Source organism: Sorex araneus, chromosome 1 (assembly GCF_027595985.1).
Source record: "Sorex araneus isolate mSorAra2 chromosome 1, mSorAra2.pri, whole genome shotgun sequence".
Classification (NCBI taxonomy): Eukaryota; Metazoa; Chordata; class Mammalia; order Eulipotyphla; family Soricidae; genus Sorex; species Sorex araneus.
This window is the reverse complement of record NC_073302.1, coordinates 4,614,346-4,634,580: the sequence shown is the minus strand read 5'-3', so window position 1 is coordinate 4,634,580 and position 20,235 is coordinate 4,614,346. Positions and strand designations below refer to the sequence as shown.

The following is a 20,235-nucleotide window of genomic DNA, read 5'->3' as shown; positions in this document are numbered from 1 at the left end:
CCGAGCACCGCGGGGTGTGGCCCAGAAACCAAACACACATGGAGGTGCCCAAGCATTCTGCCCGGGGCCACAGGGAACACAGCGGCTCTACAGCACTCGCCTTGCACAAGGCTGGCCCCAGCCGTGTCCATGGCACTGCAGGTGTGGCACCCCCAGGCATGGTCCCATCTCCCCCTCAAAAGGACAGAAGCAAGGGCAAGAGTCTACAGGGTGGGGGAGGGGGGCGGGAGGGACACTGGGGGTGGGAAATGCGCACTGGTGGAGGGATGGGTGTCCGGTCACTGTATGACCGAAACTCCACCATGAACGCTTCATAACTGCATCTCATGGTGCCACTGTGTCACTGTGACCCCGTTGCTCATTGATTTTGCTCAAGCGGGCACCAGTAACGGCTCCATGGCAAGACTTGTTACTGTTTCTGGCATATCGAATACACCACGAGAAGCTTGCCAGGCTCTCCGAGAGGGGCAGAGGAATCGAACCCGGGTTGGCCGCATGCAAGGCAAACGCCCTACCCGCTGTGCTATCGCCCCAGCCCATCTCACGGTGATTCAATAATAATAATAATAATAATAATAATAATAATAATAATAATAATAATAATAGAATCCACAGGACGGAGACTGATGATGAGAGTCCGGCGGGGAGGGCATTTGCCTTGCATGGACCCACCCGGGCTGGGTCCCCAGAGCACTGCCAGGACTAACGCTGAGCACCGCCCTGTGTGACCCTCCCCCACCCCCGCCAACAGTCTACAGCGCCCCAGCGTCCAGAGCGGAGAACAAACTCCACAGAAGAATGGCTGGAAAGCGCCACTGCACTCTTCGGTCACTCAGCCACAGGGCGGGGGTCCCGGGAGCGCCAGAGACTCATGCTCTCCGGGGGGCCCACCCCGGCCCCGCTCCCGTCATTGTTTTTGGGATGTTCGAAGAGCCGTCAGGTCTGCAGAGCTTAACTGACTGGCTGCTGAGAGGGCGGAGACACAATTCCACCGTGCTACCATGACGGGGCGGTTCGGAACAGCCATGCATCTAGAACCTTCCGCCATCGGGGCCGGGAGAGCCCCTGAAGGCAAACTGCCAGTTCACAGGGCAGGGTACGAAAAATTGTGAAAATGATCATCAAGCTACTCCTAAGAGGCGCCACAGGGGGGCAGAGAAATGGTACCGTGGGCAGGCGGCTTGCCTTGCGCAGAGACCTGGGCTCAATCCCCGGCACCCCCGTGGTCCCCGCGCTCCCCCCGGGTGCCTGCTGAGCACAGAGCCAGGACTAAGTGCAGAGCACCGCCAGGTGTGGTCTCAAAACAAACAACAACAAACCAATAAAGGCAGTAGTCACCTTTTATGCTTCTGGACACTGCAGATGCCCGGTTTGCTAACACCGGTGTTATCACTTCATCGCCACCTCGTCGCGTGATTAGGGGCGGGCCTGGCTGCTGGCCACCTGGCGTCCTCCGCTCCGTGAGCACGTGATTCTCGGTCATCGTTCCCCGGGCGTGTGCTGACAGCCCTCAGCCCCCCACGGGCCCCCGTTCTCGGGGCCCAGGAAGTCTCCTCTCGGACCTGTGCCGTCTGTCCATGTTCGTGGCCTCGGAGACTTTGTCAGTTTGTGGTGCCAGGAGTCGAACCCAGAGCCTGTGTGAGGCACACGCTCTGTCCGTCATGGAGCCACCTCCCTGGCCTGAGCCGCAGTTTGGTTTGGGTTTGCGGCCACACCCCGCAGTGCTCAGGGTGGACTCCTGGCTCAGTGCTCGGGGATCCCTCCTGGCAGGCTTGGAGGACCCTACGGAATGCCGCGGACTGAACCCGGGTCCGCCGCGTGCCAGGCCCACACCCTCCTGCGGTGCCAGGACCCCCCGGCCGAGTTCAGCGCTTCCTGCCCCGGGGAGGAGACTGTCGCCGCCGCGTCTCGCTTTCTGCACAGTTCTGGCTCGGGAGCCTTCTCGCCTCCGTGCTGCGTCGGGTCCTGGGCGCGTCGGGATCTCGGGGCTGCTGGGTGTCCAGCTCGGGCCTCAGGCTCTCGAGCTGCGCGGCCACCCGGGGGGCAGCGTCCTCGATGGCCTGCTGGACGCTGCGCAGGTCCCACTGGCCGCGCAGGAGGGCCTGGGCCAGCGTGAAGCAGCCGTCCCGCGTGCGCCTCACCTGTGAGCACACGGCGCTGCTCCTCAGCTCCAGGCCCAGCTCGTGCACCAGGCGCCGCAGCTCCCTCTGCGTCTCGTGCATGCACTGCACCTCTGCGGGGACACGCTCGGGTTTGCTCAGCGGGAAAGGGGGGCCCGGAGGGGTGACCCCGGGGGAGGCGGGCTGAGACACGGTGCCCCCCCCTCCAGGAAAGCCGGGCTCAGTGCAACAGGGGAGGCGCCGCCCGTGGGGTAGACAGAGAAGGACAGAGAAGCGGGGGGGACAGGAAAGACAGAGAGGGGCTGGAGCGACAGCACAGCGGGGAGGGCGTTTGCCTTGCACGCGGCCGACCCGGGTTCGATCCCCAGCATCCCATAGGGTCCCCTGAGCACCGCCAGGAGTAATTCCTGAGTGCAGAGGCAGGAGTGACCCCTGAGCATCGCCGGGTGTGACCCAAAAAGAAAAAAACAAAAGAAAAGCCACAGAGCAGGAAGCCAGTGCCACGCGAGTGTGTGGGGAGCCGGTGTTTCTTGTTTGCTGTGAGGGCGGGGACACGCCTGGGCGACAGGCCTGGGCGACATGAGGGGCACTCAGGGTCGAATCCTGGAACAGGGCCTTTGTACATCCCTGTTTCCCCGCCCCCCCCCCCCCCGGAGGTGGGATTGGGGCCACACCCGGCCGTGCTCGGGGGCTGGAGCTGGGGCTGGGGTTGAACAAGCACCGGCCACAGGAATGGGAGCGGGGTCAGGGGCCCAACGCATGGAGCACTGGGCAGCAGGAAGGTCGGGCGGGATGTCTGCTGAGCTCTGGCTTCTCTGGAGGGGGCCTGAGAGCGGGGCTGACCAAGACCCGCGTCTGCCGGGGCAGCCCACCTCCCCCCCACCCCCCGACTTCCCAAAGCCCGGAGTCCCATCATGCTGCCCCAGGCCCCGGGGCCAAGTACCTAAGAGGAACTCGGGGGGCGCAAAGTGGAGGCAGCGGATGCCGGTCACCAGCATCGGGGACGGGGTAAGGGGCCGGAGGAGGCCCCGCACGGCCATCTCGTAGGCCTCCTGCGTCTGCAGGTCCACGTTGGAGTACCTGGGCGCGAGGAGGGGGCGGGGGTGGCGCTGCAGCCCGGCCGGAAGCTCCCAGGGCCTCGCACCCACCACCGCCCCCCAGCCTTCTCCTTGGGCCTCCAGCCCCCGCTGCGGGCTCTGGCCCACGTCCCCGACACCCCCCACCCCCGCACCTGCCCTCCTGCTTCATCTCCTCCCCCAGATAGCCCAGGACTCAGGGGCTGGCACTGGCCAGGCACCCAGGAGCACTGTGGGCACCCGCAGGAGACCCACTTACCTCACCAGGGCCTTCTGGTGGGAGCCTTGGACCATGGCCAGGATCCGGTCCAGCTTCTCTCTGGTCACGTGGTCTGGGGCGGGGGAAGGTCAAGGTGAGGGGGAGCTGGTCAGCACACATGCTGAGAATGGGGCGAGCCCCGTGCCCCCCGCCCCCGACCAGCCCTGGAGCTGGGCAAGGCTGCCGGGCACCCTGTCCTAGCCCCCCTGCCCGGGACCGAGAGCCCCCCTAAGTCTTTTTGGCTTTGGGGCCACATCTGGTGACGCTCAGGCGTTACTCCTGACTCTGCTCTCAGGGGTCACTCTGGTGGGGCTCGGGGGACCCTTCGGGGTGTCAGGGATCGAGACTGGGTCAGCCGTGAGCAAGGCAAACGCTTTCCCGGCTGTGCAATCGCTCAGTCGAGCCCTGGATCCGACAGATGATGCGGATACTCAGCTCATAAACGCCCAGGAACTCAGGGCTTGGTTCTCCTGCCGTAGCCCCCCACCCCGCTCTGCTCAGAGGCTGCTCCTGGCTCCCTCAGGGCGCGGAGGGGCCTGAGGCACGGGAGACCAGGCTGGGGCATCCCCCAGCCGCTTCCCCGGCTCTTTGCTCCATCAACTAACTGGCTGTGTGCTCGGGGCCCCTCTGACGTGCTGGGGGCCTCACGGCTGCCAGGGAAGGTGCTGGGGTGGCCACAGGCGAAGGAGGCGGCTTTACTTTCTCCCCAGTCCCCAAGGCCAACGTTTCTGAGGGCACCTGGAGGGGATTCTGGACTCCAAGGCAAGACTGCGTGGCGGGGCGGGAGTGAGACTACAGCTCAAGGTGCTTGCCTTGAGCATGCCTGGCTCGGGTTCGATCCCTGACACCATCAATGGTCCCTTCAGGTCCCTCCCTGAGCCCCGATCACTGCCGGGTGTACTCCCCTCCCCTCCAGAAGAGACGACTAGGAAACACGGCTCGGGGCGAAAGGGGACTGGCCCCGGGGCCCCGGGCCCCAGCCGGGAACGTCTGTGTTGTTGCTTCTGTGCCACCCCCGGGGTGCTCAGAGACTACAGGCCCGAACCCGGGATCCTATAAGCAAAGCAGTGACCCAGCCCTGTGCTGCCTCCTCGGCCCCACACCCCTCGTTTCCTGCGAAAGATACAGAGGGACGTGTCTGTCCTGCCCGGGGACAGCTCCACAGTCTGTCAAATAGAACACAACTCCGCGTCCATCCACCCACCCGTGCAGCCACCTACCCCCCCAGCTCACCCGCCCAGCGTCCACCCCACGCCCCATCCCTCAGCCACCGTCCATGCCACGTCCCCCACCTGCCATCCACTGATAATCCACCCACCTGGCCGCCCCCCGCCCACCATCCACCCATCCACATCCCTCCATCCGTCACCTGTTCATCCGTCTGTCTTCCCCCGGTCCATCTGTCCGTCTACTCTCCACCCGTCCCCACCCCCTTCCTCCCCCCCATCTGCCCATCCACACCTGCTCCCCCTCCGCCTGCCTCCCATTCACGCCTCTCTGCCCACCCCTCCACTCCACTCACATGGATTCCTGCACCCCGTCACGCCCCCCGCCTGCGCTCTGGGCGCCCCCGGGGTCAAGTCGGGCCGCCCCTGCTACCCGGGGAGCACCAGTGACGCCCCAGGAGTCACCAGCTGGTCACTCCCGAGAGTGCGCCCAGGTCGTGGGTGCGGCCAGAGGAGCTGCCGTGGGGGCAGCCGAGATACGGGGCCCAGCGGACCCCTGGGCCGGCCCGAGCCTGGCGTGCAGGCGAGTGGGTGAGGGGAGCCCGGGCAGCTGCGGCCCCCGTAGGGAGGAGGCGACCCCGGCCGACTGCGCTCACCGGCCAGTGCTCACCGTACGTCGTGCGCTCCAGCAGCCGCCCGTCCTCACTGAAGTCGTCGGTGGCCTTGCCCAGGACACCGCGCACGGTGTAGTCCTGCGGGGGAGGGCACGGCCAAGCTGGGGCACAGGAGGGGGCGGGCCGGGGGCTGGGCAGCGGGGTCCTCCCGTGGGGAGCTCGGCCTGGCCCCCGGGGGAAGGACACGGCTGCCCGCAGCCTTGCAAGGCCCGAGCCACAGCGCCCACCGCTCCTGTCTGGCTTCTCGTGCTTCATCTGGCTTGGGGCCTCCCCAGCGGCCCGCCATGGAGTGCTCAGGGCCGAGGCGGGCCCCGCGCCAGCCCTCGGAGCCACCCCCTCCCCCCGTCCCATCTTAGAGGGGGGTGGGAGGTGGGGGCGGCGCCCAGCAGGGGCAGGCGGACACAGTCCGAGTCACGCAGGAGCGTCTGGCTGCAGAACCCGAGCTCAGAGCCACAGACACGGGCTTCCGGGGGCCCGACCCTGGACCGGGAACCCCTGCTCGGCAAGGGGAGAGATCATGCCCCAGCTGGGGCACAGCCTGATGCCAGCGGCACGTTGCCCGGTCAAGCCTGAGGGCGAGGCGGGGCGCCCCCGTGACAGAGGCCCAGTCCCCAGCCCACAACGACAAAACCTGCCAAGGCCGAATGACGTGGGAGGGGACTGTGTGCAGCGAGGGCGTGGGGCCCCTGGGGGCCATGTGGCAGAGGGACAGTCCCAGGGACGTGGCCCGGGGAAGGGGCTGGGGAGGAGCAGGGAGCCCCCGCCCTACCCTGGTGACGTGAGCATCGTACAGGTCCGTGAGGAGCCCGCATCCTCGTCCCACGCCGAGCACTGCAAGGGGCAGAGCTCAGGTCACACAGGCTCGAGCACTGGAGAAGGGGGAGCTCCTCTACGGGGGCCCCAGCCCGCAGCCGCTTGCACAGACGGCCCTCTCGAGCCCCGGCAGCGCCTGGCCCCCGGCTGTCCTGCAGAGGGAGGGCCAACGGGGCCAGCACGGGGCCAGTTCCCGGGGCCGGCAGCACAGCGCAGCCCTGCCGCGGGTCCAGAGCAAACCAAACAACCCACGTGGAAACCAAAGAAAGGCCCAGGGAGGGAGCACAGCCCTGCCCGAGCACCCGTCACGCTGGAAGAAGGAGCTCAAGGTCATGTGTGCCCGAGGGGCCGGCACCATCGCCCGCGGACGAGGGGACCTGGTCACCGCCGGAGCTGGGGACAGGATGACTCAGATCCAGGCCGTCGGGACCCCCGGGTGACACCCAGATCCCCGGTGCGTGGCACGGGGTGAGCCCACTGTGACCGAACACAGCCCGGTGCCCCAGAGCCTCACGTCCTGCACCGTGGGGTCAAGGCTGTGGGCCCGGAGGGGCAGCAAAGACGTGGCACAAGGGCCAAGCACAGAGCACTGAGGGCGAGGGGTGAGCACAAAGGGCTGAGAGGGACAGGTAAGGAGCAACGGGCCGGGTGCAAAAGGTCAGGCGCGAAGGGTCGGGTGCGGGCTTTGCATGTGGGATACCCACACACCATCCTTGACACAGTTTGGACCCCCCACCCCCGGCAGAGCTAAGGGTCACCCCCAGCTCTACCAGGTGTGGCCCCAGATGGAAACCAGCAACGGGCCGTGAAGGTGAACGCAGGCGCCAGAGGCTTCCCAGCACACCGGCCAGTCACCTCCCACTGACCAGACCAGGGGCAGGGACACCGGAGGGACGTCCAGTTGGCTCGTGCTGGTCCCGACTGCCCCCCACTGCACCCCAGGTGACCCCACACCTACCGAGCACCCCCGAAGCCTGGGGGTCCAGCCGGTGGCCCACGCCGATCTTCAGGCTGGTGAAGGCTGGTCCACAGACTGTGGAGAGAGAGTTTCCACCCTGAACCCCACCGGGGCGGCTCTGGGCTGGGGGTAATGCACAGTCTCGGGGCTCCCCACCAAGGAACAGGACACCCAGACTGCAGCGGTAGTGGGAGGCGGGGGGGCGTGTACCGCCAAGGGACTACCACCCCCACCCCCACCCCCGCTGACTGATGCCCCGACACCACCCAGAAGTGTTTCCAGAGACGAGATCTACTGTGGAAACGGGGTCCCCTGCCACCGGCTCAGCACCCTGGCTGGAAATGGACGGCCGTCAGGAATAATGGAGGCAAAGGAAGCCCCAAGACTAAAAGCCCTGGAGTCGGAACAGTGGTGCACCGGGCAGGTGCTTGCCTTGCAGCGTCTGACCCGGGTTCAATTCCTGGCACCGGATATGATCTCCCGAGGCCAACAGGAGTGATCCCCAAGCCCAGAACCAGGAATAAGCCTTTGGGGTGTGGCCTCCCCCCCAAACAAAACCAAACCAACAAACACAGAAAAAGACTAAATCCCTTGTCTGTGTCCCCCCAGCAATGCCCTCAGTCCTCGAGGACACAGGTAGGGGGAAAATGCTTTCAAGCCAGCACCCAGGGCGGGAGTGAGACGGGGGTTAAGGTGCTTGTCTGGCGCACCCAGACCCTGGTTTCGATCCCCAGCACCACAGGAAGCCGAGTTCTGTGGGTGTGGCCCTGGAGGTTACCAGCACCGCCGGGGTGGGGGGGGGCCTAGTCATAGGGCCCTGCGGAACTGCATCCTTGGACGCGTGCACTGAACCCCGCGTAGGTTGACTGACAACTGCACAAAGTGTCTCTGGGCCTCAGGAGCACCCCTGGGAGGCAAAACCAAAAACAAACAAAAAAACAGCTTCTCGAGCAGCTTGGGGCGCTCCCTATGGGGGCGGCCACACCCCAACTCACGTGCCATCTCCGCTCCGCTGTCTCTCCAGCCGCCTGGGCCCTGCCGCAGGGCACAGCTTTCCCTCCTTTGGGGAACTATCCTCCTTCTCCCTCCACAGTTCCTACATTTTAAACTAGTTCACTGTGTCATCTCTGGAAACTGGCTTTTACAGGAAGAGGCCAAGCTGACGCGCTCAGGGATTACTCCTGGCTCTGTGCTCAGGGATCCCTCCTGGCAGGGTTCAGGGGACCCTACGCAGTGCCAGGGATCAAACTGGAGAAGGCCACGTGCAAGGCATTACCCCTGTGCAATCTCTCCAGACCCTAATTTTCCTCCTTTTTAAAAAAGAAGCCTAGGGTTGGAGTGATAGCACAGCGGGTAGGGCGTTTGCCTTGCACTCGGCCAACCCGGGTTCAATTCCCAGCATCCCATATCCCTGAGCACCGCCAGGAGTAATTCCTGAGTGCAGAGCCAGGAGTAACCCCTGTGCATTGCCGGGTGTGACCCAAAAAGCAAAAAAAAAAAAAAAAAAAAAAAGAAGAAGCCTAGGCGAGTTTTGCTGCCACGGCTATTCTGGTCTGAGAAAATGAATGTTCTCAGACCCTCATTTATTCCCTTAGTCTGTTTATATGCAGAACTGCAACTACCTATTTTTGTTTTCTCAATGTGTGGTTAAAAACATCAGAACCTGGTGTTTTCCACCTGAGATCTTTTTTTAGGGGGGATTAATTTTGGGGTCACACAATGCTCAGGGATCAATCCTGGCAGTGCTCCGGGGACCAGATGCGTGCCAGGGATGGACCCCGAGTCAGCAGATGCAAGGCCTCAGCTCTCAGACCCCAAGAAGAAATGCTTGACCTTCTTTTCAGTATATTTGTGAATGGAAAAGTGGGTGTCCTAGAATTATTTATAATTACTGAAGCTGATTTTGCTGGTTTTGTTTGTTTGTTTTACTTTTTGGGTCACACCCGGCAATGCTCAGGGGTTACTCCAGGTCGGTCAGCCGCATACAAGGCAAACGCCCTACCCGCTGTGCTATTGCTCCAGCCCCCTGCTGTTGTTGTTTTGGGGCCACATCTTGTGGTGCTCAGGGATCACTTCTGGAAGTGCTCAGGGGACCATACAGAACCCACTTGGCTGCATGCAAGACAAATACCCCCCCCTACTGCTGTGCTAGTCCCAAACTTTTCTTTTGGGGGTTTGTTCTAGGGGCCAGACCTAGCGGTGCTCAGGACTTCCTGCCTGCCTACCCACCTAAAAGAGCCTTACCCAGCGGGTGGTTGGCGAGAGAGGGCACACTGGTGGCCGTGAGGGTCAGCTCCTTCTCTTCGCTGCCCTCCACGGGACCCAGCAGGAAACGGACACGCTGTTGGGGGGCGGGCCGGGGTGCCCCTGCGTTGAGACCTGAGCACAGACAAGGAGAGGAGAATCTGGTCAATTCTGGCAGAGCGCCAGGCAGGGCGGGACGCGGGGGCGTGTACAAAGGCTGGAGCCAGAAGCAAGCCTGCTGCGAAGGAAACAGTGAAAGCAGGCAGGGAACACGCGGGCAGGCCCGGGAAGGGCTCGGCAAGAAAGCGCAGGACTTGCATGCAAGAGCCCTGGGTTTCATTCCCGACACAGACGGAAAAAAAGGGAAAAAGCAGGAAAGGAAGGATCAAAGGCGGAAGGCAGGAGGGACCTGGATTCAAATCCCGCCTCTACCACCTATTAGCCACTTAGGACAGCTGAACTTTCGGGAAAGCGTGTTGAAAAGGCTGCCGAGGGCAGGAGAGGATCATGCACGTCCCAGGCCACCCAGTCACGTGGCTCACTTGGCAGGACCCTTTCAGAGGTTCGCGGCGCTCACCCTTCAGAAGCTGCAGCTCCACGGTATCCCGCAGGTGCTCCCACTTCAACCCAGGGGGTTTGTAGGCCGCGAAGAGCCCGTGCAGCCTGGCCAGGCTGGCGGACCCCATGCCTGAAGCCCACGACGCGGGGCGAGTGACAACAAACGGACCTGAACGGAAGTGCCGTACGGCCCCGCCCCCCCACGGCAGCCAGAATGTGGGCGCCGCCATGCCCGGCGCCGGAAGTGGGTCTCTCTTTTAGCGTCCCGGGTGGGAAACCCGCCGTGGGGAAGGAAGTAGGGTCCGGCGCTGAACCCTCCAAGCAAGCTCTGTTACGTCTAATTTGGAGACCGATTTTATTTTTTTCCTGTGAAATGCAGATAATTTTACCTCGGTGGAAGGAGGTGACAGTCAGATCATTTGGATTTCCTTTTCGTCTTTCGAGATAGAGACCTTTCGTGTTTGCCGAGGCGTTGCTCGGCGGGAGCCGGGTTTTTTGACCCTTCCGGCGCTCCGGCGCGGGGGGGGGGGACACGGGCCTCGCCCCGCCCACGCGCCCCGCGCGCACGTCGCGACCTCCCGGTGCCCGCGCCCATGGCGAGCCTGCTGCCCCGCGCCCTGCGCCCCTGGCGCGCGCTCCGGGGGCCCGGCGGGTGGGCTGCAGGCGAGTGGCGGGGCGGGCCGGCGGCTCGGGGTACCCCGCAGCCGGGCGCCGCTGACCGCGGCCTTTGCTCTCGCCCGCAGAGGTGCCCTCCCGCGCCGCGAGCCTCGGCGCCGCCCCGCTCTACCCCGCGCATATCCCCACGTCCCCGCTGCAGAAGGCGCTGCTGGCCGCGGGCGCCGCGGGCATGGCGCTCTACGACCCCTACCGGCACGGTAAGGCCGCCGCGACCCCCGGGCACCCGGGGGCGGGCTGGCCGGGCACCCCGAGCCGCGCGGCACTGCACCACCCAGCAGACCTCGGCCGGGTTCCCGGCGCACGGGGTCTGAAGGTGCCCGGCTGGCGAGGAGCACGAGGAAGGGGCGTGTCGTCGCGTTGCCCTCCTTTGGAAGCCGTGTCCAGCCGGGGCCGAAGCTGTCCTAGGAGTTGGACGCGGTGCCCCCAGGGCCCGCGACCGCGCTGTGCTGCCCCGTCGCCGGCAGCTTTCGCGCACTACGTTTTAGTTGCGTGTAGCGGCGGGACCTCCTGACATTCTGCAGAGCCGTTCTCGGCCCTGCCGGGTTTATTAGCTAATTATTTGCCTTCTGGGTTACACCCGGTGACACTCGGGTTATTCCTGGCTCTGCGCGCAGGAATTACCCCTGGCAGTGCTTGGGGGACCCGATGGGATGTGGGGGATCAAACCGGGTCCACTGCGGCAAGGCAAACGCCCTCCCCGCTGTCCTGCCGCCCCGGCCGCAGTCTGTGCCAGGTTTAAGCACGCCGAGTGTTTGCTCCTAATAAAAAGTGTCCTGCTCACCGCCCACAGAGCCCTTACTCCCGCGACTCCGCTACACTCTTTCTTTTTTGGGGGGGGCTTGGGGAGGAGGTGGGTGGAGTTAGAGGGGAGTTGAGGTCGTACCTGCCAGTAAGCTCAGAGCTTACTCCCAGCTCTGTGCTCAGGGATCAATCCCTGGTGATGCTGGGGATCAACCCCGGTCGTGACCCCTGTACGGAGCCCCCGGGCGATGCCCCTGACTTCCTCAGCTAACCCGGAGAACGGCCTTCACTGCACTACACGAAGTAGGGCACGGAGTCTGGGAAAGGTGAAGGCCTTTGCACAACGTTACCTGGAGAGCGATTACAGCCGAACCCCGATACCGCACGGTCATGCCATCACCCCATCTGTCACAACTCTCCATAGGGACGATGGGCGTGAAAGTGATCTCACCCCGAAGAGCCATTCCCAGCCCCCTCCCCAAGTGACTGAATGACCTTAGTGAGAGTCCCTGATCTCCTGCGGTCACCCAGACTCCCAGGGGCCCAGGGGGGTGGGCAGCTGAGCGGATTGCACCCTCCCCCCCCGGCCCAGTTCTTCCCCCGGCTTTGCCTTTCAGACATGGTCGCGGTGCTGGGAGAAACCACGGGACTGCGGGCCCTGAAGGTGCTCCGGGAGCAGATGAGGGGGCACCCGGAGGGCGCCCAGATCCTGCAGTAGGTGCTTGGCGTGCCGGGGAGGGGGACACAGTACTCTGGGGGGACCCGTGGCAGCTCAGTGGGCATCGTTCATGGCGCTGGCTGTGGTGGTGGTGCCTGGGCTCTGGCCTTCACCGAGCTCTTGTGCGGTGACTCCGCCCTGGTCCCCGCCGGTGCCTTGGCTGTGCCCTGCAGGCCTGGCCTGGCCTCTGGTTTGCCTCCTGATGGCTCGGGGGCCCCCGAGGCTGCCCCAGCAGCTGGCCCTGCTCGGCCTGGGGGGCTGGACAGGGCCACTCACTGCAGGGGTCAGGGGCCCGGGGGTGGGGGCGCTATACAGTGCGGGGGATGGAGCCCGGGTCCTTGTGCCAGCAGGCAGGGCTGCTGTGTCCCCAGCCCGTGGCTGGTGTCCTCCCTGCCCTCCCCTGGTGACTTGGGTTCCGTCCCGTCATCTCTAGGTGGGCCTCACCCCTGCCTTTGCTGCACCCCGCCCCGGCACTAACTTTCCCCTTCCGCCTCGCAGGGAGCGTCCCCGGATCTCGCTGTCCACCCTGGACCTGGCGAGACTCTGCAGCCTCCCAGAAGGCTCCCTGGGCCGCGAGTACCTACGCTTCCTGGATGAGAATGTGAGTTTCCCCGGCGGAGAGGGGAGCCCCGGGAGCTGTCAGAGACGCAGTCCCGGCCGTCCACCGGGCGGTGGTGCCCACCCGTCTGGTGCCACGCTTTGTGGCTTTCCTTGGGGCTGGCAGAGGTGCCGGGAACCTGGCTGCACACGGCCCGTTGGCAGCGTTCGTCAGGCTCTTACCGCTCGCGGCCGCCGGCTCCGGTGTCACCCGCCGAGTCCTCCCCGAGCCTGGGCCCGTCTGCCTCCGCCTTCCCCCTTCCAAGAGACGCGCAGGGCAGTGTGCCAGCTCGCGGGGTTTGCACAGTCAGGACCGCTGGAGCCAACGCGGGGTACGCCCGTCAGGGCCGCAGCACTGTGTCCCGGCCCCAGACACGGACAGGGACACGGGGCAGGGACACAGGGTAGGGACATGGGGTAGGGACACGGGGCAGGGACACGGGGCAGGGACACGGGGCCCCGATCACACAGAGGCGCTGAGCTCATTTGTTGATCGTCTGCCCTGTGTCCCCACTGTCCCCACCCCAGGGAGATAACGGGGAGAGAGTCGGGTGATGGAAGAGGCCTTACACTCGAGAGGCCCTGAGTGCGATCCCTGGCACCACGTAACCCTGAGCACTGCCTGAGCACTGCGGGAGTAGCCTTCTTACAAGGAAAAAAAATCGGGCTGGAGAGATAGCACAGTGGGGAGGGCATTTGCCTTGCACACAGCCGCCCTTGGTTTGATCCTGGGCATCCCTAGTGGTCCCCTGAGCACTGTCAGGAGTAACCCCCGAGCATCGCTGAGTGTGGCCCCCTAACAAACAGACAGACCGAGATTTCAGGGCCGGAGCAGTAGCCCAGTGGGTAAGGTGCTTGACTTGCACGCGGCTGGCTCGGTTCGATCCTGGTTCGACCCCCCCGGCATCCCATCTGGTTCCCTGAGTCCCACCAGGGATGATTCCTGAGCCAGGCCTGACTCCACCCCATCACCCCATCCCTCCCAAAGTTCCAGCGCCAGGGAGGTCACTCCGGGGTTCCGGCACAGGTTTGATCAGTCCCCCCAGCACCGCTGCCCCCCGGCACCAGCAGTCTGCCCCGGCAGCCCCGGCAAGGACTCGAGAGCACAAAGCCGAGCCCGGGAAGGGAGGGAGAGGCGGCACACGTGGGCATGCTCAGGGCTCCAGGTTGGCGCCCGCCCTGTGACGTCCTCCGTACCGCTGGGGATGTCCCAGAACCAACAAACAACAGTTCTGGCAGAATATGTGTCACGTGTGCTTGGACTCCCCAGACAGAACCAACTTCGGGCGTTGCAGAGACCCCAAGGCCCGCCCTGGCCCAGCGTCCACTCTAGAAGGACCCTAGACCGGTGGGCCCTTCTCTTAGGGAACCCAGGGATACCCCTCTGAGGACACCTGGAGGACGAGCAGTGGCCCCAGGAGTGGAGGGGAGGCAGGGGAGCAGGGCGGGAGGGAGAGTACAAGGTTACTGCAAGCCCAGCACTGCAGAGTCCCCGAGCACAGAGCCGGGAGTAGCCCTGAGCACCCCCGGGTGGGGACCAGCACTTTCCCCCAACCCACCTCAAAAAGAAAAGGGAAAGTCGGGCCCAGACGGGGGCTCCGGGCAGAGCACCTGCCTCACCTGGGAGGCCAGGGCCGTCCCTGCCAGGTGCCAGTGCCCCGGTGCCCCGGAGACGGAAGTCGGAGCGGGGACAGGGCTGCTGGCGGCTGGGGGGCGGCTGGGGGCAGCCAGGCCCGGCCCTGCAGCTGCAGAGGGGACTTGTCTCTGGTAATAGGAGCGAGAGGAAGCGCGGCGGCTTGGGGCAGGGCAGTAACCCGATCTCATTCTGATTTATATATATATATGTATGTATTATATATATGAATATATATGTATATACACATATATATGTATTTCTTTTCTTTTTAAAATTCTTTTAATCCCCCCTTTTTTTTTCTAGATTTGTCCTCTAGGGCCCCTTGAAAGCCAGCCCTGTGCTCGGGACGGCCCTAAACAGGGGGCATTGCTGTGGGCGCCACTGTAACCCGATCTCACTCCTCAGAGGCCTGTGGGCTGCACTCAGCTGCCCGCCTAGTCCTCGCCCAGGACGGGGCCAGTCCAGGCTGTGCTGCCGTGGGGCTGACCCCACTAGAGGAGGGCCACACAGCAGGGAGGGCGTTTGCCTTGCATGCGGCCGACCCGGGTTCAATTCCCAGCATCCCATAGGGTCCCCTGAGCACCGCCAGGAGTGATTCCTGAGTGCAGAGCCAGGAGTGACCCCTGTGCATCACCGGGTATGACCCAAAGAGGAAAAAAAAAAAAAGGAGGGCCACAGTGGGTAGAGGGGACTGCGGGCTGGCACGGGGGGTTGACCTGGGGCCAGCCGGTTCTTAGCAGTGGGTGTGTGTATATGTGCAGTGTGTGTGTATGTGTATGTGTGTGGTGTGTATGTGCAGTATGTGTATGTGTGCAGTGTGGCTATGTATGTGCAGTGTGTGTGTGTGTGTGTGTGTGTGTGTGTGTTGGTGCTGGCGGCCCCCCGTCACTGTCAACACTCCGGCTGTCTCCCAGACCTTACAGGAGACCCCAGTGGGGCGTGACAGTCCCTGCTCGAGAAGGTCCTCGTCCCTGAGGCCTGACCTGTCCCCGCGCCCCTGATTCACCCTCGAGGCTGCGCCGCCCCCGTGCCACCCGGCGGGCACTGCCCCCTGCTGAGGCCGTGGCTGGAGGCGGCCCACAGCCCGGGAGGTTGCCACACGCGGCCCGGGAATGCAGAGGAGCACCTGAGCCTCCGGGAATGTGGGCCAAGGTTCCCGGGGCGGCCGCCCTCCCTGAGGCTGACCCGGGGAGGGACGAGTGTCATCCTGTGACAGCAAGATGATGACCTGGACTCGAGTTCCGGCCCTCCCTGGGCCTGACCTCCTGAGCCTCTCCTTATCTGATGGCCGGGCCGGCGCCACCTGGTCCCCATGGTAGGCGTGGCGGACAGTACCGAGCTCCCAGTACTGCCTGCCCCGTCCCCTTAGCCCGCGTCTAGGCGGGTCTTCCTCCACGAACCCTGCGGCCTCCTCCTCGGGCTGACGGTCTGCGCAGAGGGCACGCGAGGCCGGCACACAGTGGGGCTTCAGAAACGCCCCTCCTGCCGGTTCCCACGGGCTGGGGTCTGCCACCAGCTCGGGGCGGCCCCTGCAGCCCCGTCGGCTCTGTGTCCCCAGCTTTGGGACTGCACGGTCCTGCTCGCGGCAGGCAGGCAAGGGTGAACGGTTGGCATTGCAGCCTGGCATCAGGAACACCCCAGGGCCCGCTTTGGGCCCCCGGAACCAGAACCCCGGGTTTACCCTGGCCTCTGGGAAGCCACAGTGAACGCAGTTACCTCGGCACCCCAGGCCCACTGTGGGCCCCTCACGCCACACAGAGAGGAGAGGAGAACTCGATATGTGTGTGTGTGTGTGTGTGCGCGTGCGCGCGTGTATGCGTGCATGGGCATGTGTGTGTGTGCATGTGTCGTGTGTCGGTGGTTTCAGTCATACCCAGCAATACTCGGATCATTTCTGAGATACAGGGTGCAGTGTGGCCGCCCGACATCTGATCGCCTAGTTCTCCCTCTTGGAGAACCTGGCAAGCTACCAAGAGTTTGCTGCCCTCACGGGGAAGAGCCTGGCAGGCTCCCCAGGGGGTATTCGTGTGCCAAATACAGTAACAATGATGGGTCTCGTTCCTCTGACTCTGAAGAGCCTCTAATGCAGCACCATTGGGAAGGACGAGTAAAGTGAGGCTGCTAATATCTCAGGGCTAGGACGAATGGAGACATTACTGGGCCCGCTCGAGCAAATCGATGATCAAAGGGATGACAGTGATACAGTGACAGGGTGCTAAGGACTGAGTCCTGGTCAGCTGCAGGCTAATGTCTTCACCTGTACTCTTTCCAGCCCCACTGGTTTTCTTTTTGGTTCATTTGTTTGTTCTGTTTTGGGGCCACACCTAGTGATGCTCAGGGCTACTTCTGCCTCTGCAGTCAGGAATCACTCCTGGCAGTGCTGGAGGGCTGTCTGGTTGTGTATGGGTGTGTGTGTGTGTGTGTGTGTGTGTGTGTGTGTGTGTGTGTGTATGTGTGTGTGTGTGTGTGTGTGTGTGTGTGTGTGTGTGTGTGTGTGTGTGTGTGTGTTGGGGTGTGCAAATGAACCTGGGTGGGCTGCATGCAAGGCAAGCACCTTCCCTGCTGTAAGGCCTCTCAGGCCCCTCTGTCCTTTTTGTTGATGCTTTGGTTCTTTTCTTTTGCCACCCCTGGAGGCTCTCAAGGCTTACTCCTAGCTCTGTGCTCAGGAATCACTCCTGGCAGGCTCAGGGGACTATATGGGGTGCCGGGAATCGAACCCTGGTGGGCTGCGTGCAAGGCAAATGCCCTCTCGCTGTGCTTGGTTAACCTTAGCTGGGGCTCAGGTCCCAGCCTGTCTTCCACGTGGGCACTGTCACGTTTCAAGACTCAGACTATGCCTGGCCTCACACATCACTGGTCAGCGGCTGGACATTGCCAGTCGTGCCCTGACCGTCAGCCTCCAGGCGTGCCGATGGCAGGGGGAGTCGGGAGCAGACCTGCTCAGTGCGGGCCGGGGCAGACCAGCCTCCCTGTACGGGGACGCTCACGCCAGGGTGTCACGGGGGACAGGTGTTGTCCGGCGACAGAGAGCGGGAGCCGGCTGTGGGGGGCCCTGCTCGGCCTCAGTGGACCTGGAGGGGGGTATATTTTGCCTTCTTATTTGGGGGCTTCACCTGCAGTGCTCAGGGGCCATTCCCAGCTCTGTGCTGGGGGGACCTTCTGCATTGGAGGCAGGGATGGAACCCAGGGGTGCACGTGCAAGGCAAGGCCCGGCCCCCTGCTGTCCTGCCTCCCCGGCCCTTTCACACCCCACGAAGCTGACGAGACTCAGCCCACTCCATAGGGGGCCCCACTAACTCGAACAGGCTGTATCCACCTCGGGTGTGGGTGCTGGCAGGCCGAGGGGTCCCAGCCCCCCACACTGCTGCCCGAGGGCACCCCCACCCTGTTGAGTCCCCAGAGATTTTGGGGGGGTCGGGAATTGGGGCAGGGGGGCCTGGGCTGCCCATGGAAGAGAGATCGAAGGGGGCTTTGGTGGTCAGGGGGTCTCCCCAGACACCCGCGCGCCCACCCGATTCGTGGATGACGAGGAGCTGGCCTACGTGATCCAGCGGTACCGGGAGGTGCACGACATGCTGCACACGCTGCTGGGGATGCCCACCAACATGCTGGGTGAGTGCCCGCCGCCCGCCTTTCCTTCCCAGCACACCTTGCCCACACGGCCAGGGGCTGGGCGGGGCTGAGCCCGTGGAGGCCGGGGGAGAGTGGGGGGTCCCCGAGGCGCCCGCTCCCCTCTGGCTGCCTCGTGCCCCCCCTCCCCCGCTCACCCCCGCCACCCCCAGGGGAGATCGTCGTGAAGTGGTTCGAGGCCGTGCAGACGGGGCTGCCCATGTGTGTCCTGGGGGCGCTCTTCGGGCCCGTGCACCTCAGCGCCCAGTAAGTGCTCCGTGGGGTAGGGGGGGCAGCCCGGGGCGCAGGGGCCAGCCTGGCCGTGGGTAAAGCCGGGGCCGTGCACGGGGCACTCGGCCGGTGGGGTGTCAGGCAGGGAAGGGGGTGTCTTGCTTGCTTCCTGGGGTTGGGGGGTCCCTCACTTGAGGAGGGGCCGCTCTGACAGTCTAAAGGGGCACCTGGCTGCCAGGAGCCGCGGTTCCGGGGCCGGGGGCCACGCGCCTGTCCCAGCCGTCATCCCTGTGCCCCCGCCCCAGGAACCTTCGAGTGCTAGTCTCCGAGCTGATCCCCTGGGCCGTGGACAGCGGCCGCCGCGCGCCCTGTGTCCTCAACGTGTACTACGAGCGCCGCTGGGAGCAGCCCCTGAGGGCGCTGCGGGAAGAACTGGGCATCGCCGACCCTCCCCGGACCCCCAGCGCCAGGCCCCACCCCTGAGGCCCGCCTGGCCGCCCGTTCTCCCCGTGCTGGGCCCCGAGAGGCCTTTCACTCCGTGGCGGAGCTCCCGGGCTCCAGGAGAACCTCGTGGGACCGGAAGCTGGCAGTCTGGCCGGCACTGAGCGTGCCCGGCCCCCTCCTGGGTGCCGGGGGGTCCTGAGTGCTGAGGGGGCTCCCCACCTTCCACTGGCCTGAGAAGCAACGAGGAGCTGTCGAGTGTCCCCCTGGGAATAAAGGCTCCTGTCTGCACATCTCTCTGCACATCTGTCTTCCGTTCCTGCCTGGGCAGCCCACCCTCTCCGAGCCCACCTCCTCAGGACGGGGGAGGGAAACTGTAGCCCCCTCGCTCCGTGGGGCTGTGGGGGGCCGTGCCAGGGCTCCTGAGACGCAGCATGGGGTGTGTCCGGGGGTGCTGGTGCCATTTGGCTGTGGCCTGGGCTGCAGGTATATTTGGAGGCGGCCCCTGGCATCTTCCAGGTAAGACGTGGGGGACACACACACTCACCCCTGTGTCCCCTCAAGGCTATTTATTTTATTTTATTTGCTTTTTGGGTCACACCCGGTGATGCTCAGGGGTGACTCCTGGCTCATGCACTCAGGAATTACTCCTGGCGCTGCTCAGGGGACCCTATGGGATGCTGGGAATCGAACCCGGGTTGGCCGCGTGCAAGGCCCCACCCGCTGTGCTATTGCTCCAGCCCCCGTACCGATGTTCAGACCCACGGAGCCTAAACCCGGGGAGAAGTTTAGAGCCGGCAATTCACTGCTGTCGCTCACTCACCCTTTCCGGGGCTTCGGCCACTCGCTCTGCATCCGATCAGAGACCCCGGGCACAGTGAGAACTTGATCCCAGGGGAACTCTGGCCACTGAGTCTGTGAACCACGATGGCCGTCGGGTCATTACTATACGTACTTCCCGCGACTCACTCCGTGTCCACCCTGTGGCTTGGGGCGGCCCCTGAGGTCAGGTCAGAAGTGGAGGCTGGGGCTGCAGCAGGGAGGGAGTTGGCCTTGCTTGTGGCCAACCTGAGTTTGATCCCCGACATCCCACGGGGTTCCTGAGCCCCAAGCAGGAGTGACCCCTGAGTGCAGAGGCAGGAGTCGGCCCGGAGCACTTCTGAGTGTGGCCCAGCAAGACAAGAAAAGGGGAAATGGGGATGTCAGGGCCAGGGACGTGGCCCGAGTGCTCAAGCACGTGCTGTGTTCTGCAGCCCTGGCCCCCACGAGCATCAGTGGGAGTGGGAGAGAGCTCAGGGGCTCAGCGTATAGACACGGCATGCTGGCAGCCCAGGTGTGATCCCTGGTACCACATAGAGCTCCGAGAACTGCCAGGAGCAACCCAGAGCACTGAGTCAGGAGTAGCCCCTGAGCCCTACGGAGGTATAACACAAAACCAACAAATAGACACACGTATAGAGGCCAAAGGAACAGGCGGGTAGGGCCCTTCCTTGCATTCGGCCCACCCAGGTTTGATTCTGAGCCCCTCTCCCGCCTGCCCGGAGTGAGGCCCCCAACCAAAGAGAAGTAAAATACATGTTGACACGGAACTCGCTTTCCTTTCTTGTTTTGTTAGTCTGGGGCCACACCCACCATGCTCTGGGGACCGGGCAGTGCCAGGGATCAAACCTGGGCCTCCTGCGTGCCAAGCGGGCGCGCCGGGCCTTCAAGCCGTTT

General features: G+C 64.2%; 2 protein-coding genes across 2 annotated transcripts; one reads left to right on the top strand and one right to left on the bottom strand.

Moving 5' to 3' along the window:
* Positions 1-1,326: 1,326 nt before the first annotated feature.
* On the bottom strand, positions 1,327-10,055 carry TRUB2 (TruB pseudouridine synthase family member 2). Its single transcript, XM_004613476.2, has 8 exons — positions 9,888-10,055; positions 9,311-9,445; positions 7,067-7,141; positions 6,065-6,126; positions 5,292-5,373; positions 3,456-3,528; positions 3,064-3,200; positions 1,327-2,233 (listed from the first exon to the last, which is right to left on the bottom strand). Exons 1-8 carry the CDS (start codon positions 9,994-9,996, stop codon positions 1,866-1,868), a joined length of 1,041 nt encoding a protein of 346 aa, XP_004613533.2. The 5' UTR covers positions 9,997-10,055; the 3' UTR covers positions 1,327-1,865.
* A 319-nt stretch (positions 10,056-10,374) lies between these two features.
* Positions 10,375-18,810, top strand: COQ4 (coenzyme Q4). Its single transcript, XM_055130803.1, has 7 exons — positions 10,375-10,531; positions 10,612-10,743; positions 11,905-12,001; positions 12,504-12,606; positions 17,721-17,850; positions 18,021-18,114; positions 18,384-18,810. Exons 1-7 carry the CDS (start codon positions 10,462-10,464, stop codon positions 18,559-18,561), a joined length of 804 nt encoding a protein of 267 aa, XP_054986778.1. The 5' UTR covers positions 10,375-10,461; the 3' UTR covers positions 18,562-18,810.
* Positions 18,811-20,235: the final 1,425 nt, after the last annotated feature.